The sequence below is a fragment of the Oryx dammah genome, unplaced genomic scaffold (genome assembly GCF_014754425.2).
Source record: "Oryx dammah isolate SB20612 unplaced genomic scaffold, SCBI_Odam_1.1 HiC_scaffold_26, whole genome shotgun sequence".
NCBI classification, from domain to species: Eukaryota; Metazoa; Chordata; class Mammalia; order Artiodactyla; family Bovidae; genus Oryx; species Oryx dammah.
This window is the reverse complement of record NW_024070210.1, coordinates 81,765,426-81,787,681: the sequence shown is the minus strand read 5'-3', so window position 1 is coordinate 81,787,681 and position 22,256 is coordinate 81,765,426. Positions and strand designations below refer to the sequence as shown.

The window sequence follows — 22,256 nt, the reverse complement described above, 5'->3', positions numbered from 1 at the left end:
AGACACAGGTTTAATCCTGGGATCAAGAAGATTCCCTGGAGGAGGAAATGACAACCCACTCCAGTGTTCTTGCCTGGGAAATCCCATGGACAGAGGAGCCTCGTGGGCTACAGTCCATGGGTCACAAAAGTGTAGGACGTGACTGAGCAACGGAACATGCACACACAACGCACCATCTCCAAGAGGAGGAGGGAAGCTTCAGTTCCAGAAGGGGCATCTTCTTGATGTACGTAAAGGACAATGGATAAAGAAGATACTTTCCAGTAAGCAAGGACCTAGAGTAATTAGTTTCATCGACCAAAAACTCACTCCACTGTCCAGAAGGATGGATCTGCTATATGCTATGGATTAGTGACCACTGTTTTCTCTTCTATTCCAAATTGAATTGTTTTTTGTTTTTTAACGGTTATCCTATTTCCCTCTACTATTTCATATTGGTTATGCCGAGGTAGCTACATTTATCTTTAAGCCATAGATTGCAAAATCACAAGGCGTTATATCCAGACCTAATCAATAACTGCACATCACAAAGGGACCCTGCACTGAGGGCTCAATGAAGCCACTGGGCATGATTTGGTTTTGCCTCCCATTGAGAAGTGGGTGAGTAGTTTTTTGTTAGGACTAAGAATGTTATATCGTTAGGCAGGCATATTTTTGACATTGTATGTTTGTCAAGAAGAGTATATAGGTGGATTTTGGAATATTGTGGATGCACCTTGCTAACCTGCCCATCTTCTCTTCTTCTGAAGAGCCATTTCACCCTTCCACACAGTCCTGGTGAAGTCAATTATGGTGGCTTACTCTTCCACCCTAGATGTGGGCACATGTCCATTCTGGCCAAAGTTCTCCCAAGGTCTTTAGAGCTAGAACTGGTGAGGCCAACAAACAGAAGGAAGCAGAGTCAAGAGATGGAGACATCATCGTTTGAACCCCTAAATCCAGATCCAGCCTAGATCCAGCCATACCTAAAGGCAGGTACATCCTTTAGCAATTTTGTAAGCCAAGTAGTTTCCTGTTGGCTTGTTTGAGTTGGGTTTCTGACACTTGCAACTGAAAGTATTTGGACTTACACATGCACACACAACAGAGAAACAAACACCATGGTTGTTTAAACTCATTAGACATTATATAAGTCTTCCATGAGCTTAGAGGGATCAGCAAGTTCTTTAACTAAAGCAGAGTTCGCCAACCTCTGGGATCTAATGCCTGATGATCTGAGAAGTTGATGTAATAATAACAGAAATAAAGTGCACAATAAATGTAATGCTCTTGGATCATCCCCAAACCATCCCTCCTCCATCCGTGGGAAAATTATCTTCCGTGAAACCAGTCCCTGGTGCCAGAACAGGTTGGGGAGCACTGGCTTAGACGATACCTGTGCTCCGGCTCCTAGCACCGTGCTTAGCACCTAGCAGTGAGGGGCCTCTATGCCTCCACGTGAATAGCTGTTTGTATGTGCAGATGTCACATATTCCCATCTGTGTCCAGGGTGCTTAGCCTGTGTGTTAGCATTGTGCTGGTGTACCGATGCCCCTGACACTAGCTCCTCTCTCAGCTGGAAATTATTTATTGGTGTATAGGGCATCTTACCTAGTAACATTAATTTTCATCCCATTCCCTCCAAAAATGAGTCAAAGACAAAGGAACAGGTGGGAACAAGTTTTCTTAGAAACTCTTATGAAGGAGGAACTCTCCCCCCGCCATGTCCTTCACTGTCTGATGTGACATCAGATTAGAGGCCTCCAGCCTCAGTAACAGCTGGGGACCAGAGTGCCCACCACACAGTTGAGGCCCCAGACTAGTCTGATCCAGGTGTGTGGGGTGGAGCAAAGATTATCCTCCTAGGAACAGTATGTGCAAGGCCCTGTGGGCCCAGGAAAGGCTGACCAAGGCAAGGTGAGTCATGGTGTTCTAAGCCGAAACTTTTGCCCATCTCACAGAAGCAGGCAGGAAGCACCACCATTGACCAGCTTTATATGGCACCCACTGGATACACAGACAGACAAAGACAGACAGACAGAGCACACACCACTTCTAAGCTGAACACTGCTCACCATCTAGAAGCACCTCGGATAAGCACGTGAGACACTCTTGCATAGGAAAGATGTAGTTTTTAAAGGAATGAAGAAGTATTTTGGCAAAACATCTACTTCCCTCCCAGGTCCTGGGTAAAGAGGGACCTCTAAATTCTGAAGCTTCTACAATATTGAAAATTATCCCCTTCTCAATGGCAGTATATACAGTAGCGAATCTTCCAAGTCTGTGGTCACAGGCCTCTATATATATCCTGAATCCACTTTACAGGTGGGTAGACTTAGACTTAGAGACAGAAGGTGGTCTGGAGCAAGGGGACACTGGGGCTGGCTCAAGGTGAGGGGAAACAGGAGGTGTCTCAGCTCAGCCAAAGGCAGGGCCTCTGTCTGTCTGGACAGGGAAGGGAAAGACTGGGGTGGCCCAAACTCCCTTTCATCCTAACTGGGGAAGCAGAGGTTCCACGGGAAAGGCTGTCAAGAAGGCAAGGCAGGTTCCCACTCCTGCTGGCTTAAGAGGCCTTTCAGGGTGGCAAGGACCAGGGCAGGCCAGAGCTCCTCATCAAGGCTTGTTCAGGGATGCTCTCTTGGGCTCACTGCCTTCCGTAACTCTCTTGTTACCTGCTTAGGAACACAGACCTCAAGTCCTTAATTATTTTAAAAGGTGTTGGGGTGGGGTTGGGAGGTTAAGAGGGAATGAGACACAGAATAATCTTTCCACAGCCTTCCTCTGCCTAGGCTGGGGCCTTCAAGGGTCTTCTTCACCCTGTCTCCTAGGGATATTTAAAGGCAGCTTTTATTAGACTCTATACTGTTTCTTTTGTTTCCCTTGTGATTTTTTTTTTGTTTTTTTTTCTTGTTTAATTTATATATATATATATATATATATATATATATATTCTTAAAAAAGCAATAGTCCTTTGGTCCCTAAACTCTAAGGAATGATATGATTTTGAAAGAAGTAGATCTGGGCTTCCCTTTGGAGAAGCCCTTGGCACCCCCTAGGCCATCTGCTGGTTCCCCTCCCTAGACAGTCACTCCTCAGCCAGCCCCAGCTGCCTTGCCAGCCTGAGCTCTGCATCACAGGCACAGAACAACCCACTTGGTGAAAACAATCCTTAAAGCGGCCTGAGCCCAGGCGTTGGCCTAGGGTCCACCTCCATCTGCGGCTGCTCCTTCAGGAAGGGCTGCTCAAGCATTTCTGTGCTTCTCTTTTCCTTTCTTCTTACTCTTCAGTTTCCAGTATTGGGTATTAATTGATAAGGAGAGAGAAAGGAGAAAAAGAACAATGTCACTCTGGAGAGCAAGACAGAGCAACCTGCCCCATCCGTGACATCTCAGGTGAGTGGCTGGACCTCAGGCTTCCCCCTGGAGCCAGACTCTGGGTTCTGGGCAGATCACTGTGGGCCAGCACCCCCTCCCGAGGGCTCCCTGGAAGACAGTTCAATAGAAGGAGGGTCTTGTGAACCTTCTAAGACAGCAAATCTCTAAAAGTCACAGGCAGCTGGCCTTGCCAGAAATCTAAGAGAGCTTGTCATCTTCCCCCCATCACCACCAGGCCCCGTAAATCTTCAGGGTATTTGCTTCTCTCCTCATCTCCATGTTCACTGCCATCATCCCAGCCCTGACAGCCTGTCCTTTCTTTGCTTAAACTCTTCAGTGATTCTCTACCATCTTCAGGATAAATTCCAAACTCATGGTCTTTAAGACCCTTCACGAGCTGACACAAATCTATTTTCTAGTCTCATTCTCCACCCCCTGCCCTCCCTACACAGGCCCCCATGACTATCCCTGGCATGGAACAAGCTGGCTGGATCTTACTGTAATCATCTCTCCCAGGCTGTGGGGACAGGAATGATGTCAAATTTATCTCAGTTCATAGATGGAAGGCAAAAAACAGCCCCAAACTGAGGATTCCTCCTAACTTCTGCCTCTTCTCATTCAGATTTTTTCAGAGGTGGGTGCCCTCAACATCCCAAAAAGGAACAGCAAAGCTGAGAGTGCCTCTATCACTCAGGACGCATCTGCCTGGGGTCCATGAAGGACTCACCTTTCATGGTTGGTCAGTAAGAGCAGATCAGTAAGGCCGGTTAGCATCCTTGGGCCTCTTCAGCTGAACCTTGAGCCTCTTCATGCCAATCTGAAAGCCATTCATGGCCTGAATAGCTGTCTGGGCACTGGTTGGATTGTCAAAGCTAACAAACCCTGGAGGGTATGTGCAGAGAGGTTAGCTGGGAACTCTGCCCAGCCTCTTCTCCTCACCCACCTCAGGCAAATTCCATCAATATACCCCTCCACCCTTCAGTGTTTGCATGTGTGCACACACACACACGGACACAGGCTCATACAGACATGGACAAGTGGCCTGAGTTTCCTGTGATTCTTGGAAGGACAGGAAGTAATTCTGAGTGCGTGTGTTGGGTGGCGGGTGTTTCTCTGTTTTTTCCTGGCATGGAAAAAGCTCTCTCCCTCCACAGCTCCTATTCTGATCCTCTGAATTGCAGTTGCAGTTGGAGGGGATCTCCCCCATCCACTTGCCCTGGCCAGATTCTGAAGTCTGACCTGGTTGAAGATCTACCAGACACCTGACTGTCCCAGGTGAAGCTGATATAGACTTGTTCCTGGTCTGGGATCCTGCTGAGTGCTATACACTCAGTTTCTAGGAATCATTGACTTCTGGAGGCACAAACTTAGGGTTTGTAGGGAGCCTCGTAATTAGGAGAGGGAGAGGTCCACGGATGGGCCTCAACTCACCAAAACACTTGCTCTGGTTTGTGGCACGATCCACAAAGACTTTGGCAGAGACAACAGCTCCAAAGGGCAGGAATGTCTGGATGAGTTCTGCATCACCAAACTCCTGAGGCAGGTGATAGATGAAGAGGTTACAGCCTTCGGGGCCTGGAGGAACAGCGGCAGGCTGGTTCAGGGGAGGAGTCCTCAGTCCAGCCCCACCAGGCTTTGCTCTCCAGACCCCTGTCCCTCACCTTCTCTTTGCTGCTGGGGCAAGGCTGAAGGCTGCTGGGGAAAAGTTGTGCTCACTGGGGCATAGGCCGATGGATAGGCTGCTGGAGACAGAGGTGGGAGCGGGCAGTGACCCCCCCCCCAGGAGCCATCCCTCAAGCAGGACCCCACCTGCCTGGCCACTTTTGACCAATTCAGCCAGTCCACCCCTAGAAAAGTCGTTCTGGGTCCAAGGGTGAGGGAATGGAGGGTCGACTCCTCAGAACAGAGCCTAACCTCCCCTCCCCCCGCCCCCCACAAATCTCCCTGTTACTTTCTGGGGCCCTTCAAACCTCCCAGGCCGCGTAGCGCCAAGTGAAACCTGCGTAGTGGTGCATCCCAGCGTAGGCCTGCTGCAGGGGGTCAGCCACGCCGGGACTCTGGGCTGGGCAGAGAGGGGCGCAAGACCCTAAATGGAGGTGGGCTGACGGGCAGGGCTAGGTGAGAATTCAGGGAGTGTGGAGGGAGGCGATGAGAGGCAGCAGGGAAGGAGGAGTCTCTTCTTAGGGAGGCCAGGCCTTGCCATCACCATCCCCCAGGCCCCACTCCCCATTCCGTTTGGGAGGAGGAGATTTGGGCGGAGTAGGGGGCCCACCTGGGTAAGGAGAGAGCCCGTTATTGTAGAGACTGTCCGAGCCTGGTTGCCCGTTGGTCTGGGGAGTCAGGGGACCGAATCCATTGACGCCGATGGGCGCCGGGAGACCCGGAAGCGTGCCCGGGCCACCGCCGGGCGCGGAGTTGGCTGCAGGTGGCGCGGAGGTGCGAAAGTCAGCTCTCCGCCCCACGCTCGCTCCGCCCTGGCCCTAGCCCCGCCCCGGCCCCGCCCGGCCCCGCCCCCTGCGCGCAGTACCTGCCGCGGGCAGGAGCGGCGCTGCCACCAGGCTGAAGGCCGCCACGTGCTGCATCTGTGCAGCCACTGCCGCCACTGGGCCGAGGCCCGGGCCCTGCGCCGCCGCCAGCAGGGCCGCCTGGTGCTGCAGGATCTTTGGGAGGGAAGAAGGGCAAGTGTAGAGGACCAGTGGCGGGCAGCTGCTCTGGCTCCCTAGCCCCCGCCTGGCTCACTCGCTGCGCCACGTGTACTCCAGGACCAGGCACCTACCGCGGTGGTATAGGCTCCGCAGGCCCCGAGCGGCAGCGGCGCCGGATGGAAGGCGCCCAGCTGGCCTGCCATTTGCTGCATCCGCCGCAGTGCGCGCTCGCGGTCCGTGTCTGCCAGCTTGACCACGAGGCTGGACGAGGCGCCCTGGGTAAGACAGAGGAGGCTGCAAGGACCGGTCTAACCCCCAGCTCCAGCTCTGGGCCCAGTGCCTTGCTCATCATCAGGCCCTTTCCCCGGGTTTGTGGGGAGAAGTAGCCAGCCCCCATCCCACTGGCCTCGCCTTGGCCCCGGCGCCCGCCCTCACCGCCATTGTCCGGCTGCCGTGCAGACTCTGGATGGCTGCCTGAGCTTCCCCTTGACTCCCGAACTTCACAAAGGCACAGCCTGGGGCAGGATAGAGGTGGCTCAGGTCACAGAGGCCAAAGGGTCCTGTGGTCCAGAGTGAGGCAGGGGTCACCAGGAAGTCCCGGGGTCAGCTCAAGTCACCTTTGCTAGTGCCGTCAGGGCTCCGCAAGACGGTGCACTCCTCGATGTGGCCGAAGGGCTGGAATAGGCGTCTGACGTCCTCCTCGCCCTGTTGCTTGCCCAGCATGCCCACAAACAGCTTTCGGTCCTCTGGGGACAAATCCAGGAGTCACCTGGGAACCCTAAGTCCTCTTGGACTCTGCAGAGGAACAGAGGAGCCTAGGAAGGGAGCTAACCACGGTCTAGCTCTGGGAAGAAGAGGAGGAGATGAGAAGGCCTTACTCATTGGGCCCACAAGGTTGGGTTTTTTTTGAGGGGCAGGATGACCTTCAGATGGATCTGGAGGAAAGGAACTCGGGATTTCCATCAGGAAAACCCGAGTCCTGGAAAAACTCCGACTCATGGCTGCTCTTGTGGGAAGTGAGTCAGTCCATAGTTTTTGGCTGAATAAAGCCCTACACGCACCATTTTATGCTTGCCCTTTATGTTCTTAGAGTTTGGGAAATGCTGTTTTGGACCATTTCAGCCCTATTAAGGGAGGGAGTCCGAGAGGAGTCCTAGTATTCATACTGGGTCTGGAGGAGATAAGTACACCCTAAGGAGAAGCCTGCTGGCAATAACTGGAATCAAGGAAAATTCTGGATCAAAAACCAAAACAAAACAAAAAAACAGCACAGAAACAGTTGTCTCATTGTACTGCTGCCTCCCCAGACTCTTGAGCACTGGGATGATGAACCCCCACTGCCAGCTCCAAACTCAACCTGGGTGCCCTTCCCGTTCCTAATCCTCCAGCATTGGCATTTTCCCGACTACACTTCCGGAACCCGTGACCCCTTTCCTTACCTCCCTTACTTCTCACCGAGCCCACGAGGCCCTCCCTGAGCCCTGCTACCTCCTCCCTGACTTCCCGTTTTCCTGCCTTGATCTCTCCCTAGGTGTTCTCCCCAGGCAGAACAGTTTCTGCCTGCAGATCCAGTAGCCATCTGAGAATCCTCCTCTGTGTCCCCGCTTCCTATGGGAGTGGTAGAGATGCCAGGAAAGGGGCTGCAGGCTGCGTCTGTGCCCTTGAAGAAAGCTGCAGAACTGGAGCTGGCAGGACTTAGATGCATATGCAGCAAGAGCACTATCCAGGAGTCCAGGTCAAAGCCCCTCTCATTTCTGCACCAGGGTAGGTCTAAATTTGAGAGGGGGCTTCATCAGGGTGATACAAGTTGGAAAAGAAGGACTGGGTGGGAATATGGCTTCAGGCTCCACCTTTGAGATCCTGGAGCCCAAGAAAATCCATCTCAAACTCCTTTTCTCTTTGGCCAGCTTGGCTAGGCTCTTGGGATCCTTGGATCCTGAGTGCAGAGGAAACAAGACTGATGAAGGTTATAGGCTGAAGCATGGGTGACAGTGAAAAGGAAGAACAGATTGATCAAAATTAGCAGTGGAGGGAATCTCTGACAAGGGGATTACGTGTGTGTCCATATTCACCTGGATGGTGTGGGGTTCAGCCTAGGCGGCCCTGAATACCATGGTATCTGCCTGTCAATGCTGTGTCTGTATGAAAGTCAAGGGCTGCGGTTTATATGGGACAGAAGAATTATATGTGGTTTATATGTTTCAGCAGAACACTTCCCTCTGTCCAGAGGGTAACTGCCCAGAAATCCTGATGGGGAAGGGATAGATAATGTACTTGTGGCCAGAATTTGAGTGGAGGTACCAACCTTCTGTGGTAAGAACACAAACCAGTGGGTGTACTTCACTCCTGGGTGTGTTAGCCACAGAAGAGTGCCCTTGGAATGGATCACTGGTTTCCTCACCTTTTTAAAAAGCTGTGAAATCCATGATTCTAACAAAAAGATCAGGATGAAGCTCAAAATATAAGAGAAAAGTAGAAATGTTTGGAGTAAAGCCAGAAAAGAGGGAGGAGGGCTGGAGTTTCTCTGGCTTCATCTTCCCTTGGTTCTCCCTAGAAAGGGCTCCAAGGAAAGTCCTTTGTAAACCACTGACCTAAAAGACAGTACATACAATTCTACATGGTATATGAAGAGGGATCTGGGATCATTCTGTTCAGGAACCTGAGAAGACAGGAATGGTCTTTCATGATTCTGTTGACTAATCTGATGGTGGTTTTGCCTTGACATTGGAAGACAGGCCCTATTTGGTCAAGGAATCAAACCCTCTGAGATTGTTATTGTTCTGAACTATGAAACTAAAGTATGCACAGGCATCTACAAGAGGCCCAGGAGGGGCTGGAGAAGATCCTGGGGTCTTCAGAGTCCCAGAGCTTCATAATGTCCTAACTTGCAGTGCAGTTGTGACACTGGGTAGCATCTGCAAGATGATGTTAGTACCCAGGTAAGCTGTCATGCCACATGAAACAGCATCCAGGTAGCCCTAGGTAGGAAGAAAGATGTCATGGCTGAGAAGGCGCCCCCAGGACAGAAAAGAGGTTTGTGTGGACAGTGGTCCAATCCTTCATCTGCTCTTCCCCCTGTTGCTTTTTTCTGATGATGGTGGTCAGTTACAGCTCATGTCAAGACCATGAAATTCTCTGATCCTTCTTTTCCAATGAGAGTCTCCCAAATTAAAAAATTTCTATTTCCATGACAGGGCACTGACCCTATGGTTCTGAGCTACTGGCTTGTACTGAATTTGAAATTGAAATGGGTTTGGGCCATGGGCTGGTCTCTATGCTGCACATTGCAGGTATCACCCTAAATCCTAGTGTTCTCTTTGCCCCTTTATAGGAACCTTGATGGTGTTGACAGGAGGATGATCTGGTCACAGTGTGTGTTAGCATCAGCTGATCTCCAGAAATGGTGGGATAAGTTTCTTAAGAGATCTGGTCAAAGAGAATTACAGGCTGGCCCCCTGAGAGTAGCCCCCAAATGCACATCCCTGAAGATTTTGAGGGCTGAGGCATGCTCCTGGAGAGTTGGTGATGACAGGACTTAGCCCAGAATATTCAGTTTGGTAAAAAAGAACTATACCAGTTTGGTAAAAAAGAGGATTCTATAAGAGGTAGGTCAGAAATGTCTGAGTAAAAGCACTCCATGAGTGGCGGACAGGTCTGTAGAAAGATGGAAATATTGGACAGGGAGGCCTAACTTTCCTAGAGTGGATGGAACTAGAAGATAGCATCAGTGTGGAGTTGAGACATAGTTGGAAAGAGACACAGTTGAACAGTATAACTGCCTTTTCATGATGCAACCAATGTGTGCTCCTTGCTTTTCTATCAATGCTTTTTTGAACCAAACCAAGTTGTTTGGACCCTAGAGGTTCACCTTCATAAAGCTACCTTGTGCAGCTGGTCATACAGTGATTCTAATGTAGCAAATGATGGGGTTGAAAGCCCAGAGTTAGAGTCAGTCCCTCTGTCTTCTTCAGGAAGGGTCTCAAGACACTGCTCTAGAAAAAAGGCTCTGCCTCAAGTTGGCCCAAAGGAATTCTTGAGGTGCACAAGTTTCTGGCTTCTAGGCCCCTCACGGCCAGCCACTCACTTCTGTGTTGGAGAGATATCATGATTGTAGAAACAGTGCAGGGACGAAGTTTCAACATTAGGGTACCAACCACCAAATGCACCCTAAAATTACCAGTCCAACTTTCCATCCAACTACCAACTCAGGAGATCCTGCTGACGGCAGCCTTTGATGCCCTGATGTTCTTAGTAATGACTGCAGCATAATGACCTAGCCAAGGTAAACTAGGAAATGAGTGAAGGAAATATCCAGGGGAAACAAAGTCTTCTGATCAAATCTAATGACTATCAGGGAGGACGTTAATTCCAAAAGAAAACTATGAGAACTAAGAAACAAATTCATCAAAGTTCCGCTACACAAAAATCAACAAAATAATCAGGACTTCCCTGGTGGCTCAGTTGTGAAGAATACGCATGCCAGTGCAGGAAACACAAGTTCAATCTCTGGTCTGGGAAGATCCCACATGCCACGGAGCAACTAAGCCCATGCGCCCCCAACTGCTCCACAACTACTGAGCCTGTCCTGTAGAGCCCAGGAGCCCCAACTACCGAGCCCACATGCCGAAACTACTGAAGCCCACACACCCTAGAGCCTGTGCTCTGCAGCAAGCGAAGCCACTGCAATGAGAAACCCACACACCATGACTAGAGAGTAGCCCCCGTTCACTGCAACTAGAGAATAGCCTGTGCAGCAACTAAGACAGCCAAAAATAAATAAAATTTTAAAAAATCAGTTGTGCTTCTATACACTAGCAGTGAGCAAGCTGAAAACAAAATTAAGAAAACTATTCCACTTAGCATCAAAACAAATAAAATACTTAGGAATAAATTTAAACAAAGATGCCAAAGAACTTGTACCCTGAAAACTATAAAACACTGCTGAAGGAAACTGGGAAGGCACAAACTGAAGGAAATTGGAGGACATCTTTTGTTCGAGAATTGAAAGACTTAATATTGTTAGATGTAATTATTACCCAAAGCAATCTGCAAATTTAATGCAATCCTTATCAAAATTCCTATGGCATTTTTTTAAGAAATAGAAACATCAATCTTAAAATTTATATGGAATCTCAAAATACCATGCATGAATAGCCAAATAATCTTGGTGGGGGGAAAGAATGTTGGAGGTCTCAGAATACCTGATTTCAAAACTCATTACAAAACTACAGTAATCAAAGTATGGTACTGGCATAAAGAGAGACATTTAGACCAATGAAGAGGAACAGAGAGGCCGGAAATAAACCCTAACATACATGGTCAAATTATTTTTGACTAGAGTTCCAGTCTTTTCAACAAATGGTGCTGAGAAAACTGGGCATCTACATATAAAGGAATGAAGTTGGACCCTTATCTTGTTCTGTATACAACAATTAAATGAAAATGAATCAAAGACATAAACATAAAGGCCAAAATGATAAAGCTCCTGGAAGAAACAGTGGGAAACCTTCATGACCTTGCATTTGGCATTGATTTCTTGACTATGACATCAAAAGCACAGGCAACAAAAGCAAGAATAGAAATTTTGGACTATGTCAAATTTTAAAACTACTCTGCATCAAAAGACACAGAGTGAAGAGGCAAACTACAGAATGGAAGAAAATATTTGCAACCCGTATATCTGATAAGAGTTTAAGATCCAGAATATACAAAGAGTTCCTATGATTCAATGATGACAAAACAATTCAATTTAAAAAAATGAACAAAGGATCTGAATAGACATTTCTTCAAAGAAGATATACAATGGCTAGCAAGTATATGAAAAGATGCCCAACACCACTGATAGTTAAGAAAGAGCAAATCAAAATCACAATGAGATAGCAACTCATACCCATTAGGATAACTGTTATTTAAAAAAAGAAAAAAAGAAAAAGGAAGAAGACACGTGTTGGCAAGGATGTGGAGAAACTGGGACCCTTGTGGACTATTGTTTACGTATGTGCACTAATGTAAAATGGTACAGCCATCGTGGAAAACAATGCAGCAGTTCCTCAAAAAATTAAAAATAGAATTACCATACTACCTAGCAGTACCAGTTCTAGGTATATAGCCAAAAATTTAAAGCAGAGTCTCAAAGAGGTATTTATATACTCATGTTCACTGTAGCATTATCCACAATGGTCAAAAAGTAGAAGCAACCCAAATGTCTATCAACCAATGACTGGATGGGCAAAATGTGGTGTATACACACAATGGAATATTATTCAGTTTTTTAAAGGAAAGAGATTCTGATAATTCTTCAACATGGATGAGAACTGAAGACTCTAGGTGATATAAGCCAGTCACAGAAAGACATATACTGTATGATTTCACTTATGTGAGGTATCTAGATTAGTAAAACTCATAGAAACAGAAAGTAGAATGGTTGCCAGGGGCTAGAGGGAGGGAGAAATGGAACTTGATGTTTAGTGGGAACAGAGTCTGAGTTTTATATGATGAAAAAGTTCTGGACTTTGCACAGCAATGTGAATGTTGCTAACAGTACTGAATTATATTCTTAACAGTAGTAAAAAGAATAAAGATTATGTTATGTCTGTTTTACCCCCACTTAAAAAACAATACAGTGCAGGAGGCCTGAAAAATAGGGACTTAGACCAAGAAAGAACAGAGACTCCACTTTTTCTTCATCCTGATTCAAGAGAGCCAGGAGGCAAGTAAGAAATCCTGGGCCTTCAGGTTCCCTTAAGAGAGAAGATCTCAGCCTCTGGAGATGCATTTTTCTCTTCCGGAGTAAATGGATAGTGCAGAACTTATGCCGCAGAATTTATGGGAACTGGCATACATTAAACTATGTGTAATTGTATAAACATATATGTAGGGCTGGCATACATTTAAAGGCTATTGTGGGATGTCTCTGGTGGCTCAGTGGTAAAGAATCTGCCTGCCAGTGCAGGAGACACAGGTTTCATCCCTGGTCGGGGAAGATTGCCACATGCTGCAGAGCAACTAAGCCCTCAACTACTGAGCCTGTGCCCTCTAGAACCTGTGCTCCACAACAAGAGAAGCTACCGAAATGAGCACCCTGTGCTCTAGAGAGTGGCCCTCACTTGCTGCAACTACAGAAAAGCAATGAAGACTCAACACAACCAAAAATAAATAAATAAATACTTTTTTAAAAAAAAAGACTGTGCCTTCCAGTGAAGGCGGATGTGGGTTCAATCCCTGGTCAGGGAAGTAAGGTCCCACATGCTATGGGGTGTAGCCAAAAAAGTTTTTTAAAATGCTGCCATAATGTAGTCCATGAAGACTTGGATGCACCCCAAGTGCAATGCTACCAGAGATGGCCATGGAAGAAGAGGACCCCAGAATTAAGTTCATGAGATGGGTCTGTGACCTGTAGAGCATGGTTATACAGAGAGTCTTATGATCATTCAGATTCATAAGGAGCTCTTTAGTCTCAGAACAAATGGGTAGTTTCAAGAACAATGATGTTGTAGGTAATGTTATAGTGGAAAGAAGACAGAACATCTCTGCATCTTTCCAAGCTATTATGAAAAATGTTTTTATAAATTTGCTTTAAACATTTTTTTCAATGAAAACAATTCTACTTCTATTCAGGCTTTCCCCTGCTGCGCTAACAATCTGATTTCTACAACATTGGCTGGAAGTGAAAATAAAACAGACCTACAATAGAAGTTATAAAAAAAATAAAGTAAAATATAGGTTATTTCAACCACAATCCTTATGTCTATTGATTAAAAATAATAGTAATACTACTCTGTTGCATTGGCATCAAAATTCAAGAGACAGAATGTGTGTGAAGTGACTATTTTTGTCAAAAAGCACATGCGTGTGTACATAGTAGAATACTCCTGTATGGCAGAGGGAAAATGGAAGTCTTTGGGCCAAAGAAGCAAGCTTGATAGGTTTGGTTAGGCTGTCACAGTGCTGGTGCACTTTTAAAACTGGAATTAGCTGCCAACATTTAATATATTAAAGGGAAAATTTTAAATTAAATTATGACAGTCTCAACCATTTAGGGTTACTTACCTGGCTCCTGTAGCATTTGAGTTAGTGATCCCTGTTTTATGGGAAGAAAAAGCTAATAATCTCTTCCAGAAAAAAAGACAAAGTTTTGGAAGATTTTATTTGCCTTGATACCCCTTAGATTATGTCTGCATTGATACCAGTATTTTTGTCAGATATAAAAGTCATTAATCATCTGTATTCAAAGGATTTAATTTCAGGAATGATTTAAAAATATGCAAGGTCACAGGCTTACCTATATCAGGGCAGGTATGATCATTAACTCTGAAGGTTTATAGAACTGGGATCACAGAGATAAGATTTAAATGGGACAAGCTGTCCTACATTGGTGTCAAATGTTACGTTTCAAAATTCAAATTCAATACCATTTTAAAAATTGCATTTCTAAAGCATTAATTTGTGTTAAAATTCAGCAGAGAGCTTCTGAAGAGATACACAATAGCACTGAAGAGAAGGAGCAAATTTTGATTAGTATCTAACAGATCACTTAGTAGTAAAATACTTCAGTTTCAGTTCAGTTGCTTAATCGTGTCCCACTCTTTGCAACCCCATGGACTGCTGCACGCCAGGCTTCCCTGTCCATCACTAGCTCCCGAAGGTTGCTCAAACTCATATCCATCCAACCATCTCATCCTCTGTCATCCCCTTCTCCTCCTGCCTTCAATCTTTCCCAGCATCAGGGTCTTTTCCAATGAGTCAGGGTCTTTTCCAATGTTACTGGAAAAGTAAAATATTTATAAAGACCCAACTGTTGCAAGACTTAATACATATGCCTCCTCTCTCCCAAATGTGTATCAGGGAACATTTGGTGACTTTGAGTGGAAGCAGGAAGGAATTGAGAGATCTGGTCATCCAAAATGAGAAGAAGGATTATCCATAGATGTCTTTGGAATATATGCTCCTTAAAAACCATCACTTGTCAAGAAATATCTATGTTATACATGACTACTAAAGGGCTTCCCTGGTGGCTCAGATGATAAAGAATCCTTCTGCAATGCAGGAGACCCGAGTTTGACCCCTGGGCAGGGATGATCCTCCAGAGAAGGGAATGGCTACCCACGCCAGGATTCTTGCCTGGAGAATCCCCATGGACAGAGGAGCCTGAAGGGCTACAGTCCCTGGGGTCACAAAGAGTTGGACAAGATTGAGTTGCTAAAACTTTCACTATTTTTCTTTTTAAAATTATGAATCCTACTGCCAGGCAGACCTCTTTTCAGATAGATTTGCTTTTCCTGCTCTCTTGAGCTGCTCAAAATCTGAACAGGTGTAGAGGTGAAATGCCATATATACAGAATTTGTCAGTGATATTACACCTGAAACACTTGTACAAAAAGGAGGAGAAAAATTATAAAACTCACACTGATGCCACTGCTAAGGGCCCAGATGACCAAGACATCTGGACCAGGCTAAGCAGAAGCATTATTGGTGTGGAGGTCTCCTTTGGGCAGTGGCCCTCATCCTGGTACGATGTGTTAGACTCCAGGCAACAAATGTGTCCCCAGTGTCCTGGATTCAGTTCCTGAACCAGACTCCAAGTTGCATCGTGTTCTTCTGAGCCCTGTACATGTGCTTCCCTCTACCTGACGTACTTGCTTCCTTGCTCCTCCCTTTTCTTTTTGGCTACTTCTTGTTCATCCTGGAGGTCTCAGCTTAAATAGTGTTACCTCTGGGAGCCCACCTCGACCTCCTAGACCAAGTTAGGGTGCCCCATGTTTGTTTCCCCACAACCCCCAGGACTTGAAAAGCACTGATCACACTGAATAATAGCTTCCTTTACTGTTTATATCCCCTTATAGCTCCAGAGCTTCATGAGGCCAGGAGGCAGGTTTGCCTTGCATTCCTAATGTGGAGTAAGTTACTCAAAAGATATTGGTTGGATGGTTGAACAAACTATAGTCCAACCTGTCTGCTTCTTAGCTTACTCAGATACTCTCAGGTGCCCTCTCAGCTGTGGGACTGTCTAGTGTTTGTGAGCAGGGCTGAGAAGATGGCCAACACTGGCCGTGATGCCTAACAGTTTCCCAAGAAGCAGAAATTCTTGGGACAAGTGAACCAGAGGTTTGGTGTGCAGCCTGGAACTTCTCAAAAACCAGTCTGGAAAGAATGAGATGGAAAAGGAGGATGTGTGTATGAAGGGGGAGGAAGGAAGCTTGGAAATAGCTTCTCAAGACAAAGTGGGATGGTAGTATCTTGACCAGAAGCAGAGAATCAGAGATCAGGAAATCAGAGAACAGAATCAGAGATCAGAGAGAGTCAGCAGATGTCAGGGAGGGCTACAGGCAGATATTTTGGAATGATTTAACACCCAAGGGCAAGAAAGACACCAAGAACTGACACCAGAAGCTAGTTTTGCTTTTCTAGCTTAGAAGCTGGCCATAATGTGGCTGGTTGTCAAAAAGCACAGGCTCTCAAATCCTCTGTTCTTAAGGAGCTTTAGTTGTTTTCTGTACTATGAAACAGTGCAGCTAAAAAAAAAAAATCACTTTTGAAGACTTTCCATGGTCCTCAACATAGAGTCAAATTTCTTAATATGGCCTGCAAAATCTGTCTGACCAGCCTCATCTTTTTCCAAAGACAATGAAGGAATATGAGTGGCTCCAACCCAGAATGGACTGGATTTTCTGTAATCAGAAGAATCTGGAAAAGGAGAATAATTCTAGCCTGGTTCGTCAAACAAATCTGGAAGTTCCACCTGTTAAAACAAGAATGAACTTTCTCCAGGGGCAAGGTGGCAAGAACTCCCTTCCTCTACTTGCAGCCTCTATCTCCTCCCTCTTCTGGGTCTGGGGATGCTGGGACCCCATCCCTCCTCAGTCTGATCTGAGATGGCTGAGTTGTTTCTGGGGCTGAGCAATCTGGTCCCTCCCTACTTGTTCCCCTTATCCAAGGTAGGCGGAGGGGGGCTCTAGCAATGAAACATGGGTAAGCCTGACTTCAGGAGTGGGCCCACCGTCCCCGACATGGATGATACCCTGAGATTTGTCAGGCAGGCAAGTTACCTCCTCGGCCCTCACTGGCAGCCGGCTTCACTTGGATAGGACGATTCATCTGAAAGACATCGGACCAACACACCCCATCAGCACGACCGCCTAGTCCTGGGGCCCCGGCTTCTCCACCCCTGGACTTCTCAGGATCTAAGCCCTCATCCCACCACTCTATACCCCACCACTCTCACACAGGAATTGTAGATTTTCTCCAAGATTCCTCCCTTGAATGCAGGACTTTAGAAAGTGCTAAAGCCTGAGGATTAGGCCATAGGAAGCTCAGGGCAAGTTGAGGAGGGAATGTGGAGGCTAAAGAGATTCTCCTGCTTTGGGCTCTGTGCACAGACCAGGTGAGGCCTGTCCCTCTGGCTCCTGGACTTCCTCTAGGTGAGAGGAATTGGGTAGCAGGGTAGAACTGATACTGCAGATTTGTGTTTTGTGTCTAAGACTGAGAATATAATTTCTATGTGTCATTTAAACAATCTGGGAATCAAGATTTAGTGTTGTCTACCCCCAACTCTGCAATTTAGTGGTTGTATGACTTAGAGTAAGCCATCCTCGCTTGGATTCAACTTGTCAAATGAGAAAAACCTCCCCCAAGCTTCTATGTCATTATAGTCTACACTCACCCTCCCAGTCCTCTCCCTGGGCACCCTCTACCCCTGAGGATGCTGGATTTCTCCAGGGTACCATCCTCAGCCCCACTCACCCCACTCTTCCCTTTCATCTTGAAGAGTCTCATCCACACCCACAGCCTCTGCTCCTGTCTCCACAGGGATGACTCAGAGCTCTGCGTCTCCAGCTTGGACCTCCCGCCTGAGCTTGAGCCCCTTGTGGCCAGCTGCTTGCTGGACACCCCGACTAGAAAGTTCACTGGTACCTTCCACTGAACACACCCAAACCAGAGCTCATCTTTTTGCCCAGACCTGATCCTTCCAGTCATCCAAGCTGTAAACCTGGAAAGCAGCTTGACTCCTTCCTCCCTCCCTTCCCCCACCAACCGATTTCACCTTCTAATTCAGGGGTTCCCTGATCAGGGGTAGATAAGAATCACCCGGGAACCATATCAGACTCTCAAGTTGGGGGAACTCTATCATTCATTGGTAAACGCTCCCAGGTGACTTCGCTATACACCCCACCCACTCCCATCCCCCAACCACCCTGAGAGAATTCATGATTGAATCCCCATCTCACCTTCCTCTCATGGGTGTTGTGGGGATCACATGAGATAATGGGGACGCAAAAGGTCTTTGTAAACTGCCAGGAGCTGGGTGCGTAGGACGTGAGGAATTATTGTTGGGGGGCAGACAGCTGAGTGCTGGGAGGAATGAACCGCAGCCTTCCTGTTCGTGGAGGAAGGGGTACTGATGCCCATCTGGCCTGAGAAGGTGATGATCTGACCCCCTCCCCTCAGGAAATGCAATGCTTCTGCACCAATCAGGGGCCACTCCATCCTCTACCAGTGTGCTTGTTGCTGAGACAACGGGCAGCTTCCTGTTACCATAGCCACAAGTGCTACCCAGTAACCATGGTAACGCCCTGGCAGTCACAGTTGAGCAATTTCCTTTGGATCAAATTTGGAGGAGGGGGGAGTGGGGAGGGTTTAAAAAAAAAAGGAAAACAGGCCAAGCCTGAACCAGCACAATCCCCCTCCCTCCCAGGACTCAGGTTCTTATGCGCTCTGACACACCCGCCCGCTGGTGGTGGAGCACCTGCAGTGGACCAGGTTGTGGGTGGGGGCCGAGACACCGACAGGACTCAGGCTGCAGTCTAGAGGGGATGACAGATCAATCCAAGCAGATCAGGGCGAGCTGGACAGGTCTGGACTGGCCTGGACCAGGGACCGGGAGGACAGGAACCCTCCCTGGACATGGCCACCTGTGACTGTGGAGGAGAGATCAGAGATAGAGCCATGGAGAGCAGAGACACAGGGAGAGATGAAGAGACACAGGAAGACAGAAATGATAAGAGAGTAAGACAGACCTGCAAGGGGCAAGGAAAGAAATACTGGTGGAGATGAGAAGGAACTGAGAGGATAGGGGTCAGGAAGGGAGCATAGGAAAGGGAGGGTGGAGTGTGGCAGAAGGGGAGAAGCCTGGGGTGGGGGGCAGTGAGGGTGAGCAAGCCCATCATTATTTTATTACTTCTTAAATAGATTCTAAGAATTTCTCTCTGGAGCCTAGAGTGATGAGCACATGTGACAGCGGTTTCCATGGCAGCTGCCTCCCCGGCTGGGTTTCTGGGGAGACGGAGCTCACTGGGGCTCTGGAGGATGCCCTTTCCCCTCCCCCGCTGCACCACTCTTTAATGGAGAGTGGGCATTAGGTGCTGCATAAACACGCCCCGTGGACCTGGCAGAGTGCAGGTCTCAGAGTCTGAGCACCTAGACTTTCCACCACTCAGCCAGGTTGTCAGTATTCTCAGAACTCTGAAGAGCCCTGAGCTGGGCCCTTCAGGGGAGACAGCAATGACCCTGGGACCCTGTCCTTAAAGGGTAAAATAATGCCACCATTTCCCAAGAGCCCACTATGTGCCAGGCCCTTCCTGGGGCACTGTATATACACCGTCTCTAAAATTCCTTCCAAACACTACAAGAGAATGTCATTGTTCCCATAGTACAGATGAGAAAGTTGAGGCTGGGGGAGGCTAAGTCACTTGTCTGAGATCACATGGTGATTGAGCTGGGATTTGCCCCCAGGTCTGTCTGACATTGAAGTCCATGATTTTCCCTTGAGTTGCTCAACTCTGTTCTGAAGACATGAACACAAATGAGGCACAGAGGGGCCAGGACCGGGGAGGAATACAAGGTGAAGTGCTGACTCCAGCTGGAGAGGCTGGCTCAGGGACGGCTTTGGGGAGCAGGCAGGGTTTGAGCTGGGTCTTGCAGCACTGGTGTCACTGGGCCATTATGGGAGGGGCAGGGCTGGAGGCTGAACATTCCAGATGGCTGGGGTATGGAGAGGGAGACGCAAGTCTGAAGGAGTAAGGGTTTCCAGGTGGGCACCTGACGTTGAGGGGGCTAGTGAGTGAAAGTTGCTCAGTCGTGTCCAACTCTTTGTGACCCCATGGACTACACAGTCCATGGAATTCTCCAGGCCAGAATACTGGAGTGGGTAGCCTTTCCCTTCTTCAGGGGATCTTTCCAACCCAGGGATTGAACCCAGGTCTCCCGCATTGCAGGCGGATTCTTTACCAGCTGAGCCACTAGGGGGCTAAGGTAGTACAAATTTCTCCCAGTCAGATAGATGTGGATTTAGATCCTGGCTTCATCAGTACAATTTACTTAAAGACTCAGCCTCAGTAGCCACATTAGTAAAAGGGGATTCATGATCCTACTTTGAAGGTGTGGTGAAAGTGACAAAAGCCAGATCATAGTAGATACACCAGATGTAATACGTTTTTTGTTTGTTTTGTGTGTGTGTTTTAAATGGAAGGATATGAAATTGAAAAGTCAGAAGAAGCCAGATTGGGGCAGGCTGTAAAAACTATGATGAGGAAGTTTGTTGTATTTCAAAGGCAGCAGAGATCCAGGGAAGCAGGGGATGAATCTGTCTTATGAAGGATCCCATGAACTGTCATTATGCAGAGAAAGGATTGAAAAGGGAAAAATTAGAGGCAGGAAGATCAGTGATACAGGTAAGGATTGAGGGTGACCTGGATCAGGGCAGAAGGAAATGGACAGATTCAAGAGATGTTGAGGAATAATGAACTGAACTAAAGTATTGGATATGGGGAATGAGGGAGAGGAGGAAATTCTGACCGACAGGTTTCTGGCTTAGGTGTTGGGGAAGTTGGTAGTTTGGCAGGTAGGAGGTGCAGGGCAGGAGCCCAAGATGGTGATGACTGAGTTGGGAAAAGGAATGCTCCCCTAGGCTCTGACCTTCAGTCTCCACTGGGAAGTGGTCGGGGAGGGCATCTGGGATTTGGGTATGTTGTCTGTGACTGAAGGAGAAAGAGAGTTGCCCTCATGAGTTACCTGGGCAACCCTGCCCTGCTTCATTCCTTCCACAGCCAGGGGAGGGATGTGGGAATGGGGTGAAGTACCCACGATTCCCCTTTGAAGAAAAGGCATTGCCTCCTTGGTCAAGCACTTGTCATGGGACCTCAGGGGAGCTCTTGCCCTTGGCCCTTGAACACTTGTTCCCCTGAGTCTCCCAAGTCCAGGCCTATGTCTGCTTCAGGACCTAGCCCTGGAGGGGAAGTCAAGGGAGAGTATGTCAGAAAAAGGAGAGAACAACCCACTCCAGGTCATGGAATGCAGAAGGTCAGCAACAGCACAGACACACACTGGGTCCTGATCCTTCTGCCCCTGTGAGCAGCAAGGAAGGCCATACCTTACTCCTTCTCCCTGCTTGGCTTGCCTACAGTTCCTGCCTTTGGACTCCGCATCGCCTTCTTCAGACTCTTCTGTCCTGATGCTAACTATTCCCTCCACTCGGCACTCATGATACCCTCAGCCCCTTCCCCTCACTGTGGGAAGACTGTTTATTGGAACCTCTCCAAAGAAGGGGCTCCTGGTGGGTCTAAGAGAGGTGTCATGGGTACAAGAGAGAGCTGAGCAGATAAAAAGGAAACCACCACGGTCAGCACTTTGTTCCGCGTCACCCCCTTCCTCTAATTCAGTCCACTCCCGAGTCCCATTCGTTCTAGGGTCTGTATGGTTTTTCTGAACAGATCACAAGTCCATCCTCTCCTCCATCCCTGCCTCAACCCCAGCTCCAGGCCCGTGTCATATTCACCTGCACTCAAGCAACGGTGTCCAGAGGGTAACCTGCCTCCAGCAGTGCTTCCTCTCCACGCCAGCCTCACACCATATCCAGAGTGATCTTTTAATACCAGTCCCTCACTCTTCCCTGCGCGAAATGCACTCACAGTTCCCCATTGTAAGCCTCCAGTAAAGCCCAAGATCCTAAGACTGGGAGCCCGAACCTGTTGGTCGTGCCTCCCCTGTTGTCCTGTACATGTGATCCTCTCCATTCAGCTGGAGCCTTAGCCATCTCCACTGGATACCTTCCCTGCCGGTTCTCACACTGTCCCCAGGATTCCAGAAGTAGCCTTTATCTTTTAGGTTTCTAGGCCCTCAAACGTGATGATCATGATTCAGCTCAGATAGCAGCTCCGCCCTCTCCACTCCTGATGCTTCTTTTATGTGCCCAGAGGTAAACCCCACTGAGGTGCAGTGGGTTATTTCTGGGCTGGAAGCTCCTTGAAGGCAAAGGCGCCAGCTC

The 22,256-nt window shown here is 48.0% G+C and overlaps 1 protein-coding gene across 1 annotated transcript in view; it reads right to left on the bottom strand.

The window, feature by feature from the left end:
* Positions 1–1,955: 1,955 nt before the first annotated feature.
* Positions 1,956–22,256, bottom strand: part of CELF6 (CUGBP Elav-like family member 6) — a 28,940-nt gene continuing 8,639 nt past the window's right edge. The window contains exons 3-13 of the mRNA XM_040227407.1: positions 17,044–17,092; positions 6,616–6,744; positions 6,434–6,513; positions 6,130–6,273; positions 5,881–6,013; positions 5,626–5,772; positions 5,353–5,415; positions 5,015–5,095; positions 4,785–4,928; positions 4,081–4,235; positions 1,956–3,260 (exon numbers count right to left, since the gene is read on the bottom strand). Of these exons, the coding sequence (XP_040083341.1) occupies positions 4,108–4,235; positions 4,785–4,928; positions 5,015–5,095; positions 5,353–5,415; positions 5,626–5,772; positions 5,881–6,013; positions 6,130–6,273; positions 6,434–6,513; positions 6,616–6,744; positions 17,044–17,092 (1,098 nt within the window). The 3' untranslated portion in view covers positions 1,956–3,260; positions 4,081–4,107. The remainder of the gene's footprint in view (positions 3,261–4,080; positions 4,236–4,784; positions 4,929–5,014; positions 5,096–5,352; positions 5,416–5,625; positions 5,773–5,880; positions 6,014–6,129; positions 6,274–6,433; positions 6,514–6,615; positions 6,745–17,043; positions 17,093–22,256) is intronic.